Source organism: Pungitius pungitius, chromosome 2 (genome assembly GCF_949316345.1).
Source record: "Pungitius pungitius chromosome 2, fPunPun2.1, whole genome shotgun sequence".
Lineage (NCBI taxonomy): Eukaryota > Metazoa > Chordata > Actinopteri > Perciformes > Gasterosteidae > Pungitius > Pungitius pungitius.
Genome location: NC_084901.1, coordinates 6,500,942 through 6,525,558, shown reverse-complemented (window position 1 = coordinate 6,525,558; position 24,617 = coordinate 6,500,942). Strand labels below are relative to the sequence as shown.

The window sequence follows — 24,617 nt, the reverse complement described above, 5'->3', positions numbered from 1 at the left end:
GCGAAGGAGAGACAGAAAAAAAAAACGTCTCTCAGCAAAGCAACAAGAAGGAAGAGCAATGGCGACACTGGATCGCCAAATACCCAGTCCGGATACCTACTTTTGCGAGCCTTGGTCTTCCTTCGTCAGTGCGGCTAAATTACGCTTTGTTGACAGTAAGTTCGCACGTCGGTAGCGTTGTTGTTTTTGCTGACAAACTGTCGGGAAGTGCGTGCGCCAACTGTCTGTGATTGAGTTGCGCGAGCTCCGCCGTGCAGCGTCCGTCAAAGTAACTGTCAAAAATAACACTAACTGCCAAACGCGAAATTAATAAAAAAAAGGTGGTGGGGGGGGGGGGGGGTCGCTGCACAGTGACGTGAGCAAAGAACCGAGCGTTACGGGCGCACAGTTTGCACCGCGGGTATCACATGCACTAAGTTTCTGTTAGCTCTGACAGCTTCACTTGCCTTTTGCTTTTTTTTTTTGAAGAGAGAGGTGGGGGGGGGGGGTGCTAACAAGCTAATGCTAACGTCTGTTACGAGCCCTCGGAACCAGCATGGCTCCACGCGTGCCTCCCTCCTCCTCCTCCTCCTCGTCCTCGTCCACCAACCCTCCCCGCGAAGTTTTGTCGTGAGTGTTTCGTAAAGCGGCTGTCGTGTTTCTTCCCACGCAGGCTCGTCCTCGGACCTCCGCCGCAAGGAGCCCCGCTGCCGAGTCGAAAGAGCAGGTGAGCCGGTGGGTGAGGAGCAGGGGGGGTGGGGGTGGGGGGTATTTCACCCGACGGGACGCTTCCACGGCGGGTGTTTTTGTTATTGTTTTGTTTTTTCATGTGGACGTGCAGTGCTTTCACACGTATGCAACTTCCGCTAAGCGATTGTGATGTTGGTGGAGAACGAGGTGTTTGATTATTTAACACCTATTTAATGGACCCGCATGTCAATCAGCAGTACCAGGTTGCTTATCATATGTTTTTGGGTAGACTTGTTGTCATGTGAAGGGGGTTGTGTGGGGTGCCCTAAGAAGCCCCCCCCCCCCCCCCCCTCCCCCAGCCAGAGGAGTTCCTCCACACCCCAAAACTTATAAATACCCACAGAAGCACGCCCTGCACGCCCTGCACGGCCTGCACGCACACATAGGCTTCTCACTCTTGCTGGTCAAATACCAACACACACACGTACACAAATGCCCACTTGCCTCATCCTCCTCTCTTTCTCTTTCTCTTTCTCTCTCTCTCTCTCTCTCTCTCTCTCTCTCTCTCTCTCTCTCTCTCTTTGAGTCATGTTGCAACGGGTGTTTTTCCAGAATTGCTGATCTGTTGGCGAAGGTGACAGCGAAAAGCCCGCTGCAAGCGATGTGCACGATTACATCGTCAAAGCTTCACTTTTTAAAAAATTGTGTCCAATTGAAGTAACGGGTAAAAGAAGCGAGACTCGTGGTTTCACACTCGCTTGCCCCTCAGACCGGGCTATGTATATACGGAGAGGCCTGGTTAGCAGTAATTGGCGTGTGTGTGTTGCAAGATATGATCGGTATCTATGTCTATTTGTCACTCTCACACACAGTGACCATGATGACAACCAACAGCACCCGACGGGCCGGACTGCCAGCGGCTGTCATTGCCTTCCTACAAATAGGCCGTGTCGTAATGTTTCTATTTGTATGTCTGCCACTTTCTTTATTAGGGACAGGAAATAAACAGCAACACCATGGTACATTTGTGGCGTTTTAGGCGATGATCTACGATGATCAGGAGTTATTCCAAATAGTTATTTTAGTCATCGTGGTTCTCTTGTCTGCAATAAGGGATTCCAGCCCGGAGTAGGTGACATTAGACGCTTCCACGCGCTCAAATGAAATGATGCGTACATTTCTTCTTGCAAAATCGATTCAAGCGAGGTGGTTTTCAAGACTCCCTGCGCCTTTATGAAAGACGACTTGAGAGAAATGTGTGACAGCAAAATTAGTGAATTTGACGGCTAGACCAAAACATTGGGTTCAGCAACTTTTTTTATTTGTTCAAGGAAGATTTTGCTATTTTTCTTTTGATGTTATAGCATAAAGAATGTCTGATGCCACCTTAAGGATTGTGTTTTTCTCACCATCCAATTAATTGACTTTTAATGTGTTGTCAGAATATAAATTTCATCTGAAGTAGTGTGTAAAAAGTAAACCGATCAAAACTCTTGAATAGATATTGCAGTGGAATGATTATTAACTTGCCCTTGATGTTAATGGTACATCCTTCCTCCAGTTTGACATTTTGTGATAATATCAGTAAAACCATTCTCACGGTTTTTTCCATAAATGGCTTCATGTAATATTTTCACACGCAGGAGTTCATTTTTCAACTACGCTTTTCTACCCAAAATCAGATCGTTCTGACCTTGATAAGAGATGTTTTGAAGATAGCAGTAAAAATACCAGACTAACGTCCCACTGTCTTATCAAGGTATAAAAGGAACGGCCTTATCTTGACCTCCATGAGTTCATCATAGATTTTTGTCACTGGCCGTTGTGTAGAAATGGAGAGAATAGCCAAGTTTGTAAAATGCAACATAAGCTCCCAGCCAGTAAGTGTGTTTACTTATCAGACATATTTGAGGCAGATCCAATAACTATCCGGTGTTCCTTACTGCTATCGAACTCCTTTTTTGTTTACATGTACTTTTTTAGGGTAACTAGATTCACTCCGCCCAAAATGTAATCTGTGTCTAAGTGATTTATTGTCATTGGTAGCTCCAAACAATGGGGGAATTTTTTCCCGCCATTGACTGATTGTTGTTGTAGTTCATTTTCAGGCCTGTCAGTCATCTGCCGGTGTGTGGCAGCTGGCTTTAGAAAGACACACTGCAGCAATGCTCCACGCACCTCGTCTGATTCTGACTCGGTGAATGCAGAGGGAATCGCATTCTTTCTTTTTTTTTTTGTTGTTTTTGTTTTCAGCACTGCGGCTGAAGTCCTTTGCATATTTCTTTTGGCAAAATGCGTACGCTAAGACACAAAACCTGAGCTGAGTTTTTGAGCAGAGACCCCTTTGGCAGGTCGTTAACCCGATCCCACGTTTAAAAGCTGCTTCGCGCAAAATGTTTCACTTGTGCGGCACGGATCCGATCGTCCAAAACAAACACGGTTTGTTTGCCTGTGAGAGAAAGCAGCATGTTGTTGTTTTTTTGTGTCAAACACCGGGGTCAGTACAAACGTGGGACTGACGGAAACCGTATGAAATAATATTTCCTTCATTCTCAATCAGCACTAACGTAACTCATAGGTAAAGAAATATTTGTGTGTCTGTACACTTCATGTATGTGTAGTGAAACCCACTCTGACCTTTCAGAGTATGCCTCACACACACACACACACACACACACACACGCTCTGGTTGTATGATGCAATTTAGACCTCCAGAAGTTTCCCCGCACGAAAATGTGACCGGCGCTCCCTTTGACTCGGTGCACCCTCAGCGCTCGTCATGAACACACATCCACACGCACCCCACTCTCCCTCAGCAGGTCCGGATTAAGCCCTGTGCTAATAAGTGCTGCCATTCCTGTCAGCAGAGCTTTGTTCCACTGCAGGAAGATCTGCTGTGCTCGGAGCTCGGCCATCACCGATAGCGACGGTTTTCCATTGGGCTCATTTGTTTTGTCTCCCGTATTTCTATTCATCACTTTTTCTTTAGTGCGAGTTGTTGGTGTCTGATAGCCAGAAAGCAGGATTGTCCGTCTCTTTGATGCATTGTATTACTTGATGAGGAACACACATTATCTGTGACTGTCACTATTGGAGAAGCAGCTCCACACAAATAATCTGACTGGCAGTTTCCTTAAAAACAAAGGTCTTTACTTTTGTCTTTTTTTTTCCTTCTTCTACTTCTCTTGTCTTGTTATACATCTCTCAATGGCGTGGATTCTCCAACTTTTAAATACCTGGCACATTTTCCCTAACTTCCCATCTTTTTATGGTAAGGTGCTTCTTAATGTCAGTGAGCCGTTGGATTATCGGTGGTTGAAAACTTCTCTCAATAATTCTCTTTGCACAGACCGCCCACTTGGACAAAGTCTTTATCCCTGATATCTTTGTGAAATGTGAACTCTTCATGTCTTTTTCAGAGAGGCTTGGTTACAGAGCGCTGGAGGATTTCTGTCTCGTTGTCTGCCATGTCTGCAATCAGGTGGTCACTCCTCAGGGCATCCTCGCACACTATGGTAAGCACCACCCCCCCCCCCCCCCCCCTCCCCGTATTCTCCCGTCCTCATTAATAAACCACACACGTTTATGCTGTGTAATATTCAGCAGGCGGATCGAACTGGAAAACACTGAATCATTTCCATAGGAAAATGAACTGGTGCAGCAATTTTTAAAAATAAGTTCACTCGACAGGCATATGGGTCGTAAAAAAACATCTCTCAAGCCTCACCTTTTTAAGAGTTTTTGAGCCCCCCTCCCCCTATATCCTCACCCCCTCTGTGTGTCCATTTGTTTGTTTTTGATTGTAGCTCCACTGAGCGCGCTCACATCTGCCCGCTTCCTCCTGTTGGCGGCACGTGCACCAGCCAAAGCCGTGTGTGTGTGTGTGTGTGTGTGTGTGTGTGTGTGTGTGTGTGTGTGTGTGTGTGTGTGTGTGTGTGTGTGTGTGTGTGTGTGTGTGTGTGTGTGTGTGTGTGTGTGTGTGTGTGTGGGGGGGGTGGACATGGTCATGCTTAATGAGCGCGCACACACACACACACAGGAGGAGAGAGGCCAGTGGAGTTGTGTGCATACACATTCTCACTTTCTGATTCTCAGCAAAAAGAGGACACACACACACACATAGTCTCCTGGCAGGCCCTGTTGTATTTTTTGCTTGCTGACGGTCACACAGGGTCAGGTAACAACAGGTTTAAAACACGTTCATGCACACTCACAGACACGCTCACACACATACACACACACACACACCATGAGTAGGGATCTCCTGAGAGCACAAAACAACAAAGCTATCCTCAGGCCACAGTATTATAACAATCTGGCGTTGCTGGGGACTGGAAAGTAGCACGTGTGAATAATTTTCGTCTCATTTCAGTGTACTTTTAAACTTTAAATTCTTTTGGATCCAGTAAAACAGTCTAGCGTTCGTTTATTTCTTAAATTCGAAACGTTAATCATGCAACTAGTCCGTGAGTGGATTTCCTCCAGGAACCAGCTCCCTTCCACATATTTTTTAATGCGTTTCTTTCTCATTGTCGCACATGGCTGGTCTCCTTCATTGCGCTTCGCTGCGGGGATCCAAGTTAAAAAGCCGCATATATTTATTCTCGGCAAAGGCCGTGCACTTGCGGGTCTCCTTCGCGGGATCCGCCTTCATGCTTGACCTGTGTGTCGAATAAGCACCGAGGCCTTAGATGTACAGAAACGCATGCATGCACGCACGCACGCACACACACATAAACACACACACACACAGTGATCGGGGAGGGGTCAGTAGCTCCGAGTTACACACGCCTAGTTTGCTGCTCAAGCGTCAAAGAGAGTGGTCACAACTTGAGCTGGGACCTGCGCCGGATGGGCTTTTTAAAGTATTTGCCACGTAATCCGTTCAGAGCGGCTCCAACCCGGGCCCGGTACATCCGAGGCGCGCTCCCATTGGCCGGATGCGTTTGTTTGAACGTGCGCGAGAGGAGAGGCCCAGCAAGTATATACTTGGCGCGAGTCCCTCACACTGGCAGCCTTTGTGCTGTGCTCTCTCGCAGAGAGAAATGTGCAAAGGAATATATATGTTTTGATGCTCAAAGATGATTAGGGAGAGAACAGGGCGTTATAATGACCTGGCGAGGATATTTTGGTTTCGCTCTTTTTAGGCAACGGGGGACAGTTATTGAAACGTTTTTGTTTTCAGGCCAGGTGTAATTACAAGGAGTGCATTCCAGTAGCATTCTGTGTGATGGCCCTTAATAGCTGCGCTCATATCGCCTTTCATGGCTGTTGTGCTTGGATTTGGAATATTGGAGAGTGATTATCGTTACATCATAATTCCAATTTTCTTTGACCAACATATTGACATGATTGCATTTGGATGTGAACCAAACAAAGGCACTGTCTCTATGACAACACAATACAATAGACTAATAACGATACACATACCAATATGTAAATATGTCCTCGTGTGAATACACAGAAATGCCCTCGTAGATTTCTAGTCGTTAGTGTCCAACTGGAATCACAAAATATAACATATAATTGCTTTCCCTAATATAAAGTCGCCTTTTGACTCGGCACAAATCCCTGAGAATCTTCACAGATGCTTCTCCTAGGTCGGTCTTTCACCCACTCGTTCCCTCCTGCTCCTTGCTCAATGTAAACAAACCCAGCTGAGCTCCTCGTCATGGGAGGAGCCAGCAGCCAATCGGACAACTTGCAGGGCTCTTAGCATCGCCATAACGACAGGCCGAGCAGGGTAGTGTTGTGGCGAGGGTGCCCTTGTGCTCGAGTGGCTTGGTGACCTTGCCTGGGCAGCCGTCCATGTATTGTTGATCAGCGCCCAACAGCGGGGGTTAAGGGGTTAAATCAAATGAGCTCATTGAACTGGACAGTTGAGCTAACCAGTGTTAATTTTGGCAGCTGTTTTTTATTCGGTCTTAGTCTTGATAAAAATGCATATTTAGTTTTAGTCCCATTTAGTCATTTTTATCCTTCTTAGTTCTAGTCTACGTAAACTCAGAACATTTTAGTCTAGTTTTAGTCACATAGCCGTATTAAACTCCTTCTCCGGTGTTGTGTCTAAAGCTGCATAATAGTCTAGCTTGCAGTACTTAGGTTGTCCATTGCATATCCCTCCTAGGATCGGTCTATAGCAGAGGTGGGCAAACCTTTTGACTCGCATTTAACAAATTTGCGAGGGTGTAAAGCTCCGCCGACTTCATGAGAACCAGGGACCTAAACGCAACCCTTTGTTGTCTTTGTTTACTCTAAATGCTTTTGACATGACCAACGGAAACTTCATGGTCCTTTATTGTTTCCCCTGTGAAATTGTTTGTCCTAACAAAAGAGACCCCCCCCCTTAACCGTCCTACAATCGGTGCAATACATTATTTTTTGGGCTGGATCATGAACCAGCCATTCTCAACTGGACCCCCACTTTTTATTGAACAGACTTTTCTTTCTCTTTTCTTTCCTCTTTTCTTTTTTGGTTTCATGACCAGTTTTTTTTTCTCTTGTGTCTGTCCTCCGGGTTTTTCTCCACCTGCTCTGTGCCGCCACATCCTTCGCTTGCACTTTTTCTTAGTAACAAACACCACAGTGTCCGAGTGGTCTGCTTTCGTGGATGATGTAATCGTGACGTACTTTGCCCATGTCTATTAGGTGCATGTAAATTTAGGGGGGGAAAGTATGGTGACTTTTGTCACCCACCAACATTTTCGTCTTGTTAACGAAAGTTAGAATAGATTTAGTCATAGTTTTTATTTTCTAAGATCCGTTTTCGTCACGTCATGGGAAAAAGGTTGTTAATGAACATTTTTCGTCATCGTTTTCTTCGACAAAATTAAGAATGGAGCTAAATAAAAGGATGTGTAAAATAATAAAGTGTGATTTAAAAAAATATTATATAAATTGTGTGAAATCATTACTGTCGTTAGCCGCATACCTGCAAATGTGCCTCTGGACTTTGATCTTGCTACTCTGAATACAGCTGCCTCCCTGGACCTTCCGCTGGCCTATTTACACACCTGCTGCGCGCACACACACACACACACACACACACACACTCTCACATATGTTAATCATGCTCTTGCAAAGTATGCTTCTACATACTGCAGACGGAGATGTACTCCCTATGCATGCAAACTACATGCAGTCTTTACCCCGGGCGAAAGCACACATGCACGACCGGCATACGAGTTCTCAATGTGGTGTCAAATACCCACGCGCACACCTGTCACACGGGACACACTTTGTGCACACGCACGGCTTATACCACCGCTTTTTGGCACTCCGTTTTTACTTTTTGTTATCATACCCCGGGGATTGGACGTTGGGGGGGGTTTATGCGCCCTAATTGGGGACCGGCCTGGCCTTTGGCACAGTGGGCAGTTGGGGCCAGGTTTGCCAAATTCAAGCCCAGCATGGAAGACACCATCCTGTATTTGTCTACATGTGCATTTCATCATGTCACTGGTCTCTTCCCTTTTTTAAATTTACATCTCATGAGCAGACAGGAAATGCAGCTGAACACGCGGGCTGGTATCAGCCGAATCTTGCCAGGTCTGGCACATGTTGGATATTTACCTCCCGGTGCAGCTGGTAGATTATACCAACTTTTGTTTTTGAGTTGGGAACATAATGACACCTCATTTTGGAGCTTAATGTTCCGTACTATTTGAAAACCTTTTCATACCAATTAAATACACCGGGCTGCTGCGTGCACAGCGTGTTCTCGCCTTATCATGCGTGTTATCTTTATGACGTGTTCACCCCTCTGTTTTCATTCAGGTAGCCGGGGTGTAGTTTCCCTGTGAGGCAGTCAGAGAGAGACAAACGGTCCTGGACCAACCCCACCCCTCACACACATTCCCTCCCCCCCTCCTACCACAAAGACATGCATAGCAAAAAACGTAAGTGTAAGCCCCCCCCCCTCCCCAACCTGCCCATTTGTTATTTATTCCCTCTGTCTGTGTCTCAGCATCCTTTCACTTGTTTATTCTGATCAGATCTGGGTCAAATGTGTTATAATAAGCGCTCCTGATAACAAGCTGGTGGAGTTAATCAGACAAAGACACTTCAGATGGTGTCAGGCATGTTTGCTAATTAGAGAAAAAGTACACCAACTTTTTTGTAGATGCTTCACTTCTTTGTTGAATAGCTACAGCACAGATTTGCCTCTCCCGTGTTCCAACGCGGCCATCTGGCACATAAACCGGCAACAACAAAAAAGTTGGTGTAAATGCTCCCCCGCACTACAATCAGTCCTAGCCTGATGCTAATTAAATGCATATCAGATCTAAAAGAATAATCCAGACCCCAAACCCCACACCCTGCTGATAAAGCACGGTCCTGGCAGTCGGGGTGTGTGTGTGTTGAGCTCTCGCACGTCCAGGTGACCTGACACACTTTTCTCTCCGTCAACTTTTTCCAGAAAAGCGCCACGGCTCCCCCGCTCCCCCCAGGAGCCTCTCGGTCCCCATGAAGCCTAAAGCGCCCGCAGCGCCCCCGGCGCCCCCCCCTGTGGCTCCCGGTCCCGGGGAAAAGCTGACCTTCAGGGTTCCAAAAGATTTCCCTCACTCCCGCTTCAGTAAGGCCCCTCTCGCCGTCTACCCACCAAAGGGGGCCCGGAACAAGGCGTGGTGGGCACAGAGCTTCTTATCTTTTGACTGTCATCCACATATCTCCACGATATTACTTTTTCACAAAGAGCTGGCGGGGTTTCATGAACGCCGCTTTTTGCTTTGATTCCAAAACGTCAAATCATGCTTCGCTTTTAATCCCCCCCCCCCTTCCCCTCCGCAGCGTCTCCCTCCCCGTCGTGAACCTGGAGAAGATGCCCTGCCTCGGCCACGCCGACTCTGCGGCGCATCTGCGCCTCACCGCCGCCGCCTCCTCCTCCGCCTCCTCCCCCCTCAAGCCTCCCTCCCTCGGTGCCACGGCCCACCAGCGTCCCACCCCCTCTCCAGAGGGGCGGCCAGGCCCGGCTCGCTCTCCGCTGGATCGGCGGCTGTCGTCGACGCCTTCTCCTTCCGCGGCGGACTGCAGACCCCCCCCGTCGCCGTCGGAGAAGAAGCACCAAAACGGAACAAAGACTTCCTCGCCGTCGCAGAGGAGACTCTCAGGTCAGTTTTCTGTTTTGGATCCAGGGGAAATCCTTGTGAAGGGATTGAGCAATTACTAAACTCTACGTTTGTCAAAACCAGAAGTTAACATCAATACGGTTTGATTTTCATCCATTCAACTGTCCTTGACATTCTTTATTATTTTTATATGGTTTACAAAATGGTAACTGCTATAGGCCCGTTTGAGTAAGATGTGATAGGAGCACAAGAAAACTGCAGCAGGTCCACAGTATATTTGGCGCCTGCACATTCATGGATTTATTAACCTCAGCCTCCAAAACGATTTTGTAACAACATTTGAGACAGAAGTGAGGGTCAGACGTTTTTCTGTTTTGTCCACATTCCTTCAAGCACATCTTTCTCACTTATTCTCTTTCCCAAACCATTTCTTTTCTTTTAAGATAATATATTTAATTTACAAAAATAAATAAAACAAGTTACCCGAGCGGTCATCTCAAAGTAAGACCAGTAAATAAAAAACAGTCTGTGTTGCTTCTGCTTGTTGCCGCGACTCTCTCCAGCTTCTTCTTCCCTCTCGGTTGGTGCTCGGCCCCTCGCTGTGATCTACACCCTCTACTTCACCAGCTCCCGCTGCCAGCAAGACGCTCGTCTGCTTGAGAGATTTCCCCTCACCTCCTGCGCCTCTATGCTTCGTTTTTTTTATTTTTTTTTATTAGGCCTCGTGCCTCGACCTCCTTGTGCCTCTCTTGTGTGCGCACGCACACACACACACACACGCACGTGCACACGCGGTCTGGCCTCATTTTTTGTTCTTGCAGACGCTTGCCGTTTCCCCCCCCGTCTCGGCTGGTGTTTACTCCCCGTTCATCATCGTCTCTTCTGTCTCGCTCTTCTGCTTTTTTTTTTTTTTTCGTGATTTTCGGTTTCCTTTTTGTCTCATCGCTGTCCTCCTTTTAATGTTTTATGGAGCGCTTGTACGTTGCGGCTTCACATCCGACGTGAGTCGGTCCACCTGTGCGACCCGAAGCCGCTTTCACACCGCACATGCAGATTACGGGGATTATGGCTGAGGCCAGCACTAGATTACAGAGACAGGAACACCGTCGGGGAAGAGTGTGCTGACTGAAGGTTGTTGCCGGCCTGCTACGGTGGCTGCGTGTTTCTGAACGGTGCCTTCGCACTTCCTATTATCACCAGAGACCATTAACTAACGTATTTGCATGAAAGGCCTTCCCTCTCCCTCTGATCCAGGATGTAAATTGTAGCATTGTCATTGAAGTTCATTTAAAAGGTTTTCATAAACGAATTGTTTCTTATTTTTGGTATTTTCCGATCATTGATGTGGATCATTGTTACTGATTGGAGCCGGCGCCATCGCTGAGATGTATGGACCGAGCACCGAGTTTACAACTAGAGTCCATTTAGGGAATCAAACAGTACTGACAACAAGTTGACAACAAAAACAAAACAAAGAAACTTTCAAAACAGTCACGTGAATCAATTCTGACCTCCAAAACAAAGCAGAGTGCCTTAGTGTTTTACTACAGATCGGATGGAGTGTGTTGGATAATATTGTTGAACTATTTATTTGAAATGTATGCTAGCATCGTGGCCACTTATTCAATGCTACGGACAGAACAGGTAGTTGGACAATATGATGATTTTTTCAGGAGCGAAACTTTGCGATGGGCATCAGAGACTTTGGCTGCACACCAGCGCAGTGTTTAATGTTTTCTTTGCATTTTGTCTCCGTAGTGTATTTGCTCTTCATTAAAGCAGCAGATAGTTTCCTGGGCCGTCAGTCACACTTGACGCTTGGCCCGCTGCCAGTTGGTCCTGTCCAGCATGATTTAGCATGGCTTGCTGGATCTTTACAGTCCATCCGTTTTTTGAAAAGCTTAATTACCCCCCCCAATAATGTAGAATAGTTGTATTCGACTACAGGAGCAAAACATGCGTTCGCAAAAGAGACACATTAATGCTTTTGATCAGTGACTCCTTTTATACACAGTCTAATGCGTGTTTGGGGCGCAAATGTTTTACAGGCAGGGTCTTTGATCCTAACAAGCACTGTGGAGTCCAGGACCCTGAAACCAAGCGACCCTGCACCAGGTCTCTCACCTGCAAGGTACCACAAACACACACAAACAGACCGATCACTCCCACTCTGCACCTGTGTGTGGTTTCTATGGGGGATGTAATACGTCTGTGACCCTTCTTCCTGCTTCCTGTCCGAGGCCGTCTGACCAGGGAAGCAGCTTTGTTTGTTTATTGCAGGGCGCCCTTGTCATCACTGCTGTAATGACTCCGCCCACAGTCCGCCTCTGTGCTCCGTTGGCACTTCCCATTTCATCGTTTAATGCGAGGCATTATGGGGACCACACTTCTTAATATTGTAATTATAGATGTTGAATGAGGCTGCAACATCTTTCCGCTGTAAAACTACATTTTACTGCCCTTTAATTACTGCTAACGAGCGTTACTAATTACACAAAACTGGTTATTAGATAATTAGAACTGTTTCAGGCTTGCTTGATATTGTTTTGAGTGGCCGGGATGATCATGTTTTCATTATTTTTGCGGGTGTTTTTTCTATGTGGCTGTCTTCATTGATACGGGCAGTACCAATGAGCGCCCCCATATAATCAGAGATTCTCTACAAGAGAATGTTCTTTGTCTATTCATATATTTGTCTTCATTATTCGTCCTTCTCTCGTCTTTGGGTTTAAACTGTTGCCTTTTGTTCCTTTCTATCAAAAACCCATCCACTGACGCACTCAACATTTTCACAGTCGTTATTTCTGCTCACTCTTATTAGAATAATTCAATAAGAAGAGAACTGCTGTATATGAATCTTTTTAAACATGCATGGTGTTAAATGAATTGTGTAATGGTTTTCTGCAGTTGCTGTTCCTGGTTCTATTGTCATCCTACTTATCCATGAAATGTATAAATGTAACTGCTTGATTTCAGATTTGATATGTTTTTTAGAGTAACTTTGTCCTCAGGCAGCAGCTAAATCAAGTATTGTTTGTTATCCGGTGCCTTCCCTTTGATGAAGTACAGGAAACACATTTTAGTTGAAAATAGTCCACTTACTTAGTTCAAATTTGTTGAAAGAGTAGAGAAGCTGACCATGACCACTGGCAATATGTCCCACTGTTAGTCTGGTGTGACGTGGGCAGCAGAATGGTGCAGTGATTGTGGAAACCTTCCTGAAACCAGAGCATCGCTGGCTGAATGAACGCCACTCTGCTGAAAATGAACAAACGTCTCTCTCTGGGAATAACCTTTTTTTTGTGTTTTTGCGGGGGTTCTGCCACAGACTCACTCCTTAACCTACCGCAGAGCCGTCTCCGGCCGAACGAAACACTTCGACGTCCTCCTGGCCGAACACAAGGGGCGGGCGAAGGTCAACGAGGGAGCAAAGGAGAAGGGCGCACCGACGGCACGGAAGGAGGGCAGCAGCCACAGTATCACAGCCACGGGAGAGGCGCCGAGTCCCGCCAAGCCTCACTGTCCAAATGGGCGACCTCTTTCCACGCTGAAGCTAAGGCTGGCAAATGCACACATACCTAGGTAGGAAGGAGGACACCCCCACCCCCACCCCCACTCAGACACGGTATTCACTGTGTGTATACATACAATCAGTTTTGTGATCCACGTGCCAGATGTGCCTCGCATATGAGGAGACAAAGTAAGCTCGGAACAAGACTTATAATTCTCAAGAGAATTAATAATAATTATTATTTACTTCCTTATATTTTTGTCTTTTTGGGGGGGGGGAGTTAAACCAATCATATCATGCAAATCATATTTATTCATTTTTTTCCCACCAGGGGAGGCTGTAAACAGCAACTGTGCTAGGAAGGAAAAACAGTAGTGAATGAATGGAACGCCTTTTCTAGAAACTAATTTCCTGTTTGTATTTAGAAGATGATCCTGTTTATTTTGTTCCTGGAGCAAACATGAATAAATGGACAGTGGTGCGATTTCAAAATGATGTTACTGTCTCTCCTTTTTTTTGTCCCTTTTCTCTACACTGTCCTTCACTCTTGATGTATTTGCCTTTTCATCCTCCTCATCCTTTCTCTTGTTTATTGTGTTTTCCTCCACCTCTTGTTAACCACTTTATCCCTTTTTCTTATCCAATTTATTCATTGCTTCTCCCCCTTCCTCCTCTGTACATTTTCACTCTCGCTGCATCTCCCCCTCCATGTCTGTCCACCGTTCTTCTGCAGGGTCCCGTCCTCCACCTCGGGTCCTCTGGCTCCTCTGGCTCCGGCACCAGCACCTCCCGCGGTCCCCAACCCGGAGCCTTCTCCCCGCGGTTCGGGGGCGGCGGGAGATGGCGGCCGACTCTCCAGTGACGAGGGAGACGCAGAGACTCCCGAGGACACTGCCAGGCCCGCCTTCCACTCCTCCAATCGCCACCCACAGCCTTTAGGGGTAAGCGGTGTGAGGTCGGTTTTTAGATGCCATTCAAAGGAATCTGTTTTTAGATGCCATTCAAATGAATTACTTTTGTCAGTGTTCAGACTTGAATGTAGCTTTTAAAATTCGAGGAGGGAAGCTTTTGTCCGGAATCTAGGACACGACCAAAAAGGTGATCAGGGGGAGGATTTCCTTTATAGGACATGTCTTATCTATATTACACCTTACAATGTGTGTTGTCCGCTCTTTACTTGTCGTCTGTTCTTATCCGTGTATCTGTTTCTTTTGATTCCTTTTTGCCTCCACATCCTGCTCTGTCAACGCGCTTCTCACTTCCTTCCTCTTTCTCTCTGTGTCTTTCTTCTTTTTTTTTTTCTTCTTCTTTTTTTTCCCCTTTCTTTCCTCCGCATCTTTTTCACCCGTTCCCTCGTCTCTTTCCTCAGCGCCTCTCTCCGTGCCTGACCCTCCTTCGTTCCCTCTGCTTTCTCTCTTCCAGGTTTGCGTGTTCAGCAGCAGGCTGATGGGACGGGGTCACTATGTGTTCGACAGGCGATGGGACAGGATGAGGCTGGCGCTCCAGAGCACGGTGGAGAAGCACCTCAACGCACAGATGTGGAGGTGAGTGCGCAAGAACGTACACTGGATTTCACCAGATCTACAGTCACTGAACATGTGTCATTAGAAAAGAAAAGACACGTGTATGTTATCCCTTTTTATGAAGGGAAAGAATTATAATTTAGTGTGTAAGCGGGAGAGTTATGTGTAAATATAATTTAAAAAAGGTGCCTGTTAAGCAAAAGAAAAGGAACGGGTATCAAATAAGACTCATCGAAATATCCTCCTGTGTTTTTCTAGGAAGGTGCCTCTAGCGCCTGAGAGCCTCGTCTCCCTCTCCTCCTCCGGTACCTCCCCCGACGCTTCGCCACAGACTCCCTCCCCCGTCACTGCCTCTCACCTGCGGCCCCCCTCCAACTCCTTCTCCCGGCCTGCTGCGTTTCCCCCGGGCGCATCCGTGGCGGGGACGCTCGGCATTCGGGACGCTCCGCGGCTCGCCGCCCCAGTTCCCTCGCTGGTTAAAGCCCGTAACGGCGCGCACAGAGCCAACCGGCCATCCAAAGAGTCGGAGGACTGTGTAGCGGGGTCCAAGAGGAGAAAAAACTCCTCTCACCCCTCCTCCTCCTTCTCCACCTCTTCCTTGCCACTGACTGTGGATAATGTTCGGAGGAACGGCGCCAGCTGTCATCCAACGTTACATGCTTCGGGGAGGGCGGCGGGCAGGAAAAGGGGCGGGGGCAGTGGGCCGTGGAGCGGCGGGGAGCACTGGTCGTCCAGACCTGAAGGGCCTCAAAGTCACAACTCGTCGAGCAGGTGGGTAACGTCTGGTCAGTAAGTGTATGTGGTCTTGGAAATAATAGAAGACGCTGCAGAGAAGCGCATGAGCGGGCGATTTATTAAAAGAAGAGCCGTGTCTAAACAGAGAGGAGAGCGCTGGCGCTGCAGAGGCTGTGATGACGGGTGTTTATCTTTCCCTCTAAAATATATACAGCATGGTAAAAAAAATCTACCCGCTACCAAACGGGGGAAATGATACAGGAGCCCACTGTGTGTCGATAACGGCAATTTTCCTCCTCCTCCTCGGGTGTGCAGTCGTGAACGCGGCGCGACCGGCGTGCCCTACTCGTCCATCAGGGAGGCCGCCTTTGCTCCCTCGAGGCCCCTGGCCTCCCCCTCGGGACCCTTGGCTTATGGGGGAGGAGCAGAGGGGAGGAAGAGGAGGAGTCCCGGCTCTTGCCAAGCCAAGATGAGCAAGCTGAGTAGGCCGGGCGGATTGGAAGGCCTCTTTGGGAGCGGGAGCGACACCGCGGGAATACTGGCTTCGGGGCCGGAGTCCCAGAGACCGGTGGGTGTCTCCTATGACGATAGACTCATTTTCTCTTGTCTTAAAGCACCACTGTGCCTCAGTGCGTCCCCACTGAAATACGGAAAACATCTCCCTTTTTATGAGATTCACAATCAAGTAAACTCAGGGGTCATTCAAATGTTGAAATAATGTGTTTCATATTGACTCCCAAAAACTAATTCAGCTGTAGATCAGGTGGCCAAAATGGGAATTAAGTTGACTGATGTTCTCTTCTTTTGCACATTTTCAGTGAAGACGTTGTTGATATTGAATTAATTTGTTGAGTAATGGTTTTATTTGGCCATGGGTATGTAGGATGTCAAAGCAGATGGAGGTGAAACATTTGGCAATGTTTATAGTATATAATACCTAGGTTAATGTGAAGAAGTGAAATTAAACTCCTGCTGGTAAAAGGCAGTTTAAAGGCATTTGGAATTTTGTCCCTCTGTTAATTCCCATGTATACTTTTCAAAGGGTTTTCATAATAAATGAAAACCAGCTGATCAATCTCCATCTTCTTCCCACAGGGCAAGTCGCATCACTGAAAACCCGTTTTCACAGACAAGATGTCGGGGAGCTGTGCAGACCACCACTGTTTGTGACTGCCTCATCTCGGCGATGTCGCCCCTGTTCATCCATTGACATTTGGGTTCACAGGTCGCTCTGGACTGTCTCTGCCTCCACAGTGTTGGGGGGGCCGCCTTGCATCGTCCGCGGCCTTTTAAAAATAAGACGACAGAATCTATGGATTTATCCTACGAAAAGGGAATATGCCTTCAAAAGCACTCTAAATGGCTGTACAATTTTTCGCGGGGGTGAGACTTTTTTTCTTTAAACTGATTGGTTTTTCACTGGTTGTTCTGACCAGTGTCCTGCTTGCTGTGTCTGGTCAGCTTACCTTGACTCCTTTTTGGGAAGTTAGTTGACTGAAGGACTTACTGACGCCCCTGGAACCATCACTTCTACGGTCATACTATTGATTTGATCTTTTACCTCAAAGAGGTAAAGAGGCTTTGCGCCCACCACCCCCCCCCCCCTCCCAGCATACCTGTGTTCAAAGTGCACTTACTGCCGTTGCCTCTTTCTCCAAGGACTCCAGAGCGGTCTCGAGGAGGGCCACGCAAGGACCTGTTCACAAGCGAAGGGGGAAGAAAAACCAACATTTGTGTTACCAACGATGTTGCTGTGATGCATTGTGTTTTCATATGGGAAGAACTCCAATAATATTTTGAAGATATTTTTTCTTCAGTGTCTGTATCGGGACATCCAAAAAGGAATGCTTAATGCGGTGTTTTTACAATAATTTATCGTTTTTTAAGTTTGTTTTTTAAATGACCCTAGGACTTTTTGAGCAAAAAATCATTTCTATGGCATTTTGAAGAAGTATTATGATGGAGCTTGTTGTTGAAATTGTGTACATATCTTATTATTTTTGTATTTATTAACAATTGTCCCTGTTTTCCCAATATGAGCCGAACAGAGTATTTTGGCCCTCCTGCCTCGGTCTTTGTTCACTGGCATCCATGAGATGGGCCTGGTTTCTCTGAATCTCGCGGGATCCCCTTGTTAGAGGTTTCCAAGTAATACCAGCTAACACGGCGACCTATGAACTTTGGCTGCCGCGGGCAGTTAACAGCAACCTGTGGTCCTCTTGGGGACAATATTTGATGCTGTTGCGGCAAAGTATTTTGTCAATCCAAACTGCTATTTGGTGAAGTTTCATTGGCATGTCAGGTCTCTGCACCAGCGTTTCTTCCCATTTCTAAAAAAGCTCAACAACCTGGTAACCGACATACGCGATCTCGTGTAAATCCCTCTGAGAAATTCACGCGCCTGTTAGCCTGCGGTGATACAAGGCCACATCAAAATGCTTAACTTGGCGCTGCATTCGTCGGGCTTGATACTGTTCAAAAACCCAACAAATGCTCACCTGCAGCGTCAGGAAATGACATTTTGTGTGATTTCATGAATGTGAAAGTACAAATGGCACTGAGGGTTAAAAAAAAAAAAAAGACATCAGAAAAATATCCCCCCCCCCCCCCCCTTTTTTAGGTACTCGCCAGCTGCTCTTTTGAACATTTCTCAAAAGGCTCTGAGCACTAATGGCGAATGAATTGTACACAATCCGGGCTTCCCATGATGACACTTTATTCGTCAGTGTGCGAGGTCGTACTGAAGAACTCTGTTTAGGCCACAGTTTACCCAGGTACCCCGCGGTGTACAATTAACTCGTTAACATACCTGCAATTCCTCTTTTCTCCGTTTATCGCCACATACCATAATTCCCACATTGTTTACGTGGGAATTCTATAAGATTTGTTTCACCTCAGTAACTTCTCCAGTGTATCCACAGGTCAAGGATGATGATCTTAAGGCTGAGAGGTTTAGGGAATGATTTTGGGAAATCCCAATTACTGTTTATAGTAAAATAATGGGAAGTTACAGCCTGTTGCAGCTAAAAGTAAGTTCATGAATTTCAGAGCAGTTGTATATTATCTTTTGCCAATGAATGAGGTATTAGCGGTTTATTTGTTTTTTTTTTTAAAGCCTTACTTTTTTTTTTTGCACTTTGTCATAATGCCCAGATCTTTAATCAACTTCTATTTATATAAATATTTGAGATATTAAAAAAAAAATCTATATATTTGTACAAGTGTACCCGGCGACCACAGTGAAACAAGGTGAATGGTGTGTAGTTGGTGAGCTGGACCCTGAACCAGCGCTCCGCTATCGTTTGGTTGTGTCTGTTCCCGACCGTGTGGATTAAATGTAAAATGCCTCGCAGGAGACGAGGTGGATTCACAGAAAATGGATTTCCCATAAAACCAACTGAACACTTCCTGTACACAAAAAAAACATGTCTTCTATGTAAGCTTTTATTAAATGACTGAAAGGTGGATGTTGTTTTATTTGTAAAAGTGTTTGTCATGCATTTCCTTCCCGTGTGAGGAGCTCCTCGTGGTTAACTCCACATGTGAAATGTTAGTGGGGTTTTTTTTTAACACAGCCAAAAAAAAAAAAAATCTTCAGCGGTCGTATCGTGTGCTTCCAGCAGATGGATCTTTTTAATTGACCTTTTTTTATTGGTGAAGACGCTGCCGAGCGACGTCTGCTCTGCTGCTATGATCCCATCAACATTTCAATTTGTCCACCACGTCAGACCCCGCGGGAGTCGGCTCTTGGGGCAAAGTAGCAGAATGCTAATGCGCTACGCTAAGATGGCGAACGTAGCAATAGAACAATATTACACTAAAGATCAGCGTGTTTGACTAGAGAGCTGTCTCGCCGCATCGTTCAGCCTCTTCCTGGAGCTTTCCATTCGGACAACACCGAGTAATCAAACCACAATCTGAATAAGAGAATATTGAATTGATTTTTTTTTTTCTAAGGCTGAGGTTCAGCTCTAAAAGACACTGTCGCTCAGCAGGAAATCACACGTTGAAACCAAAAGCCTCATTTTCTTTTCGCAGAACCTTTCGCAGGTCTTGGTGCTTTCTAACACTGCTTATCTGGAAAGGGCTTATTAGTTAGTAAACCCCAGAGACCTCTGTGCACATTGAACATTTCGGAGTGGGTGAGTGAATCCGTTGGCGATGTAGCTGTCACTCCACCTTGACCTTGACCTCCAAGGAAGGAGCGCGGTGAGGGGATTTGGCGGCTCTTTTATGACGAAGCCCCAGCCGACGCCGTCCATGACGATGCTTCTCTCCTGTTTCCGACAAAGGGATAAAATGGGAACCACAAATGGTTCTGTGGCGCCATCCCACTGACGTTCTCTCTTTATGGCAACGATTTGATGTTATTGTTCGAGCAAAATGAAAGCACACAGCGGGCAGTATTCAGACGTTAGCACAACGCTGACTATTGACACTCCTGTGCTATACTTGTCCATAATCTTTATGAACAAAGGGCAGGGAGCATTTAAACAAAGCATTATTAAACTTTTTTTATAGCTTCAGCATCAAATTCCTGAAAAGACTTGACTCCGTTATTCAGCGTCATTTTGAGGTAAAAATGTTTGTATCTTGAGGTACAAATTATTGACATATCACTTAAAAATCATTAAATAAAGGGGGGAAAAAGCAAGAAAACATCCACCTTAAGGATAGAAAAGAAACTAAAATATTAGAAATTACTGTTGCCACATTGCCATACAGCACTTTATAGCATTTGTGAACTTTAAAGCAAGCAGGATTATTTAAGTTTGGCTGCAGCGTAGAGTGTAGAGTTATGGAACCACGGATACAAAGCAGTCTAAAAGGGAGTGGCAGATTAAACATCATCACCTGAACTTTAATGTCAGAAGTATAGTGTGTTGATGGTTGAGTCGGACAGCTTTTCTAACATTATGTGGTCTCTATCCAAAGGGACATAATCTCAGTTTCATTTCCCTCTACAGTTGGGATTTTCCAAACCTCTGCAGTGGGTTTCAATGTCAATTTAACCTAAATGGAATTTACTGTCATGCCATCTTTTGATCATACAGTTGTCATTTGCAGAGGTTTTCATGACACAGTTATTTGGATAAATTTACCGAGAACCCAAATAGGTCTACTGACAATAGTCCAAAAAGTTATACTGATCTTTTACGGAACCTTCTTGGACCAGACCCGAGTGATGAATGCGAACGATTACAGTCTCACATCGACCTCAGGTCAGGGATTATGTGAAAAGGGGGCAATTGTAGGCTGCAAACCGTGAGCCGTATCATTTCAAATTCAAGTTGTCCACAAGTTCCTGTCGTTCAAGTGAGTCTAAACACCCATCTGGCCATTTTGGATGGATGATAATTATCTTTTTCTGAGAAATGGAAATGGCTTGTGACAAAGGTCGAAATGAAGCAGAACCTTAAGTTGGCCGTAAGGAGAGTTAAATTCTACGTGAAAGGAAACAGTGGCCTGAACATACAACACTGCCGCTGGTTCCGAGGCAAAGCTGCTGGATGTGTAGCCCCCACAGATTGCTCCAACCTTTGCATCTGAGGGGTTGAATTTATGAGGGCTATACCCCCACGAAAGGGGCTGCTGCATTATTTTTTCATGATCCCTGATCTGCACACAAGCTTCGATATTGCTCATATGACCAGAGCCTTTCCAAAGATATTTATTTTTTATTTTTAAGAGGAACTGAGCGTAATAAAAACACTATGTATTACCTTACATGACAAGAATTGGCGGGCAGAGGTTATTTATGTGTAAACTCTGACATGTAGAGGCCTGTGCACGAGCGCTTTTGCACTGTGACTACACACGTGCAGATGCTGCCCTTCTTTTACTGCTCTCCAGATGAATCGCTACATCCAATTAGATTTGTTTGAGCATGACATCCAGCAGGCATTTTCTGCCCACTGCTTTTACTCAATGCGTTTCTACATTAATGGACTGAGATGAGAGAAAAAAAACCCCATTACCAACAACATTGACACCTTGTGGTCAGTTAGCTCCAACACGACCCCAAATCTCATCAGCCAAATATCGGATCAAAAGCACTCAGGAAGAAATGCAATGCAGGACAAATGATGTTAACCTCGACCCTTTATTTAGTCTTCATTTATTCAGAGGCTCCTGCTGGTTTGAACAATTACTGCACTGGAGCCTCCTCTTAATTCTTATTAACAGCAGCTTCCACGGGACCACCGAGGATGTCAGAAACCTACATGTCCAAGGAAATATACATGAAAAAGGTTATTGGAACATACTGACTTATACCAATTGTATTATTAAATTTACTATTTGGCAATCCTGATAGTTTATCATTTCCTCCTATTGGAAGGCCTAAGAGATGAATGGATTCATCTTTAAATCAGCTCACCTCTTTTGTCTTTCAAAAAGGGGATCCCACTGTGATCAAGTTGAACTCTACACTCCAGCATCTTCACTGGTCCCTCCCGTCCCAATTGTAATCCATGCTGTAATTATAAACAGGCTATTTAGATTACCAGCATTAATGAATTATTTTGTCACGCGACAAAAAAAAGTGCCCAAACATGTCACCAGGTTTGGTGATAAATGCAGCCTGCATGTAATTGAGAAGATAAAAGCTCCGGGGTCTATTCGGCGACGTCCATGAATGCCGAGGAGTTACTCCCCCCATTGCAAACAGCATTCTTATGATAATGGAATAATGCTGGTGCTTTAGTTAATTGTGTATAGGCGATAGTGGTGGGCACCTTTTGTTGTGAGCCCTCATGAGCCTTAAGGACAGAGGCGGCAGGGATTATAACTCTAATAGAACTTCTCCGACCCCCCCCCCCTCTTTCCGCTAAGAGTGTTTTTCTTTATTGAGAATTGGACTTGTAGGATGTATTCAGGATTGGGACAGCATGTTTGTATCATTTTATACATATCTGCTATCCATCAAATTCACATCAACCTATTCACAAAGGGTTCAAATCCAAATGTCCTTCTTCTTCTGCTTGAAGAAGGACAGCTGCTTTGTTTAAGTGGAATACTTTTTCTTAACTATACGCTCAACCGCTAACAGTAAATTTCCAATTACAGTTTAATGATGTTTAGTGTGTTCACCATTAGCATTTTGTATCCACTTAGATGATGCAGATTTTTCATTGAAATAAGTTAGCGGGAAGTTCATTGGTTGGTTTGTCCTCATCCTCCCTCACAGCCTGCAAACTGCTGCGAAAACCCTGCTGTCCTCCATCACTAAAAACAAATCAAATACCAAATCAAATATTATATGCAAATATACTAAAAGAGTTATGTATATATATATATATATATAACTGTTGTATCACGAGTCAACACCCTGATACATAAGTAAATAGTAGGCATAAGTAACTATTTGAACAGTAGTAAAGGTGATGACGTGTTTTATATTGAAGGAAATTACAAATTGCTTCTTTAAAAGTGTGGTTACACAGCTAATACTATTTATAAGCCACATTTGACCACCTTATGAATGGGTTCATATGTTCACTTTACCCCCCCCCCTCCCATTGCTTACACCCCCTCTAAACTCATCTTTTACCTTACTTGTAAAATGTTTGCCCGAAATGATGCAATGCAACACTTTCTCATTTAATCAAAAAAGTACCTGTTAGTCATTACACTGCGTAACTGGGTAACCTGGGTAAGTGGGATATTTTGGTTCGTTTAGCTCATTTACTTTAAAAAGTGAATTATTTTGGCAGGTACATTGTTACACAGAGGTATGCGTCTCTATTTGAAATGTCCTTAATCTCTCCATAGGTGAGAAGTAACATTAATTCAACGTTGCGGGACAAACGACCAAACGTGACGTTACCGCTTTATGTCCATTAACCTGGAAACAAGGTAAGGCGGCTGTTTAAAGCGTACAACTACAATTATCTGTAAACAACCGCGTGTCCACGATTCATTTTGTGGCATTGCACATGATAGTGCGTTAAAAACATTGCGGAAAGACGTTGCCACCTCTCAGTGTTTAAAAAAAGATGTAACACCAAGCTAACGTTAGCTGGATCTTTGTAGCCGTTGCTCGGCTCTTGCACTGAAGCTAGCTAACGTTAGCTTTGGTGTGACATGGCACGACGGGGGGGTTGATTTTTTTTTTGGTTGCGAAAAATCTCCCCGCACCTGTGAATTTGTTCCACAGCGTGAACTGTCCTCAAACGTCGTCGTGTTTTGGAGGAGTTTAGGGTGAGGCTAAAAAGTTGACGTTATCTGACCTAAATGACTTTACGTTAGCCACAACTAGCAGCTAACTTCTCCTATTGCTTAAAGTTAATTATTGGCGCTAGCTTGGCTATTCGGTAAACTAATTAAGACGGTTTCATTTGGTTTCAAAGTTTAGCAGAATTCACTAATCCTTAATTAAATAATAACACGTTTTTTTTTTACATTTCAACTTGTGTGACTACAATGTGAACCGTATCCATACAGTCATTCACATAGTCAATGACAATGAACGGTGTCCCCAATTGGCCAAATACGAGCCTCTTTTCTCAAGTATTGCTTGACTTAAGTTAGTGGTGATTTTATTTGTATTGATTCAATAAGAGATGAAAACCACTGTAATCGGCGTTGTGATTAGTTAGCTGGAGAGGTTCTGCCAGGGGCCTCTAGGAGGGACCGCAGAGTGGCTCCACGTCCCAAATGAGGGATCAACAATCAACAGTTGTCTCCACACATGCAATAACACGGGAAATCATGTCCTCCGATCCAATGTTGCTCCATTATTTATTATTTAATATGGCCTCGCTTGAAGATTGAGACGGCCTGCACTGTATAATACATTAAAATACACGGCCTGCATTATTTATGAGTAAATGCAATTTATTTTCGGCCACAAAGTTTTGATCGTCACTTTTAGTTGAGACGTCTACTTATTGAATTGGTGATTTTGTATTTCACCTTTTGTTGCTTGTGAACTCTTGTGGAGAGCTCTTGTGCCCTCAAATGTTGCGCGTTTTGGAGGAGGAGGAGGAGGAGGAGAAGGGGGCAATAGAATCAGCGCTACAACCGTGGCCTTTGGTTAGAAACACACAAACAAATATAACTTTTCTTCTATCGAAATATGTCAAAGCGTTCCTTTTAAATTTATTCTCG

At 45.2% G+C, this 24,617-nt stretch overlaps 1 protein-coding gene across 2 annotated transcripts; it reads left to right on the top strand.

Annotated features, from left to right (window-relative positions):
* On the top strand, positions 1-18,972 carry atxn7l1 (ataxin 7-like 1). Of its 2 annotated transcripts, none has more exons than XM_037462024.2 (12): positions 1-155; positions 653-706; positions 4,089-4,184; positions 9,089-9,296; positions 9,460-9,779; positions 11,786-11,868; positions 13,066-13,319; positions 13,982-14,189; positions 14,671-14,792; positions 15,030-15,542; positions 15,822-16,074; positions 16,602-18,972. In XM_037462024.2, exons 1-12 carry the CDS (start codon positions 59-61, stop codon positions 16,617-16,619), a joined length of 2,226 nt encoding a protein of 741 aa, XP_037317921.2. In that variant the 5' UTR covers positions 1-58; the 3' UTR covers positions 16,620-18,972. The 2 variants fall into 2 exon arrangements, with proteins under 2 accessions (XP_037317921.2, XP_037317922.2); XM_037462025.2 differs by lacking the exon at positions 1-155 and adding an exon at positions 8,446-8,567 and having other exon boundaries at positions 667-706.
* The last annotated feature ends 5,645 nt before the right edge of the window (positions 18,973-24,617 follow it).

Excerpts from the sequence above, each read along its gene's own strand:
- atxn7l1 (XM_037462024.2), top strand. The coding sequence starts at position 59 with ATGGCGACACTGGATCGCCAAATACCCAGTCCGGATACCTACTTTTGC. Across the intron at positions 9,297-9,459 it reads GGGGCCCGGAACAAGGCGTG|CGTCTCCCTCCCCGTCGTGA; the intron begins GTGGGCACAGAG and ends TCCCCTCCGCAG. Across the intron at positions 15,543-15,821 it reads AGTCACAACTCGTCGAGCAG|TCGTGAACGCGGCGCGACCG; the intron begins GTGGGTAACGTC and ends TCGGGTGTGCAG.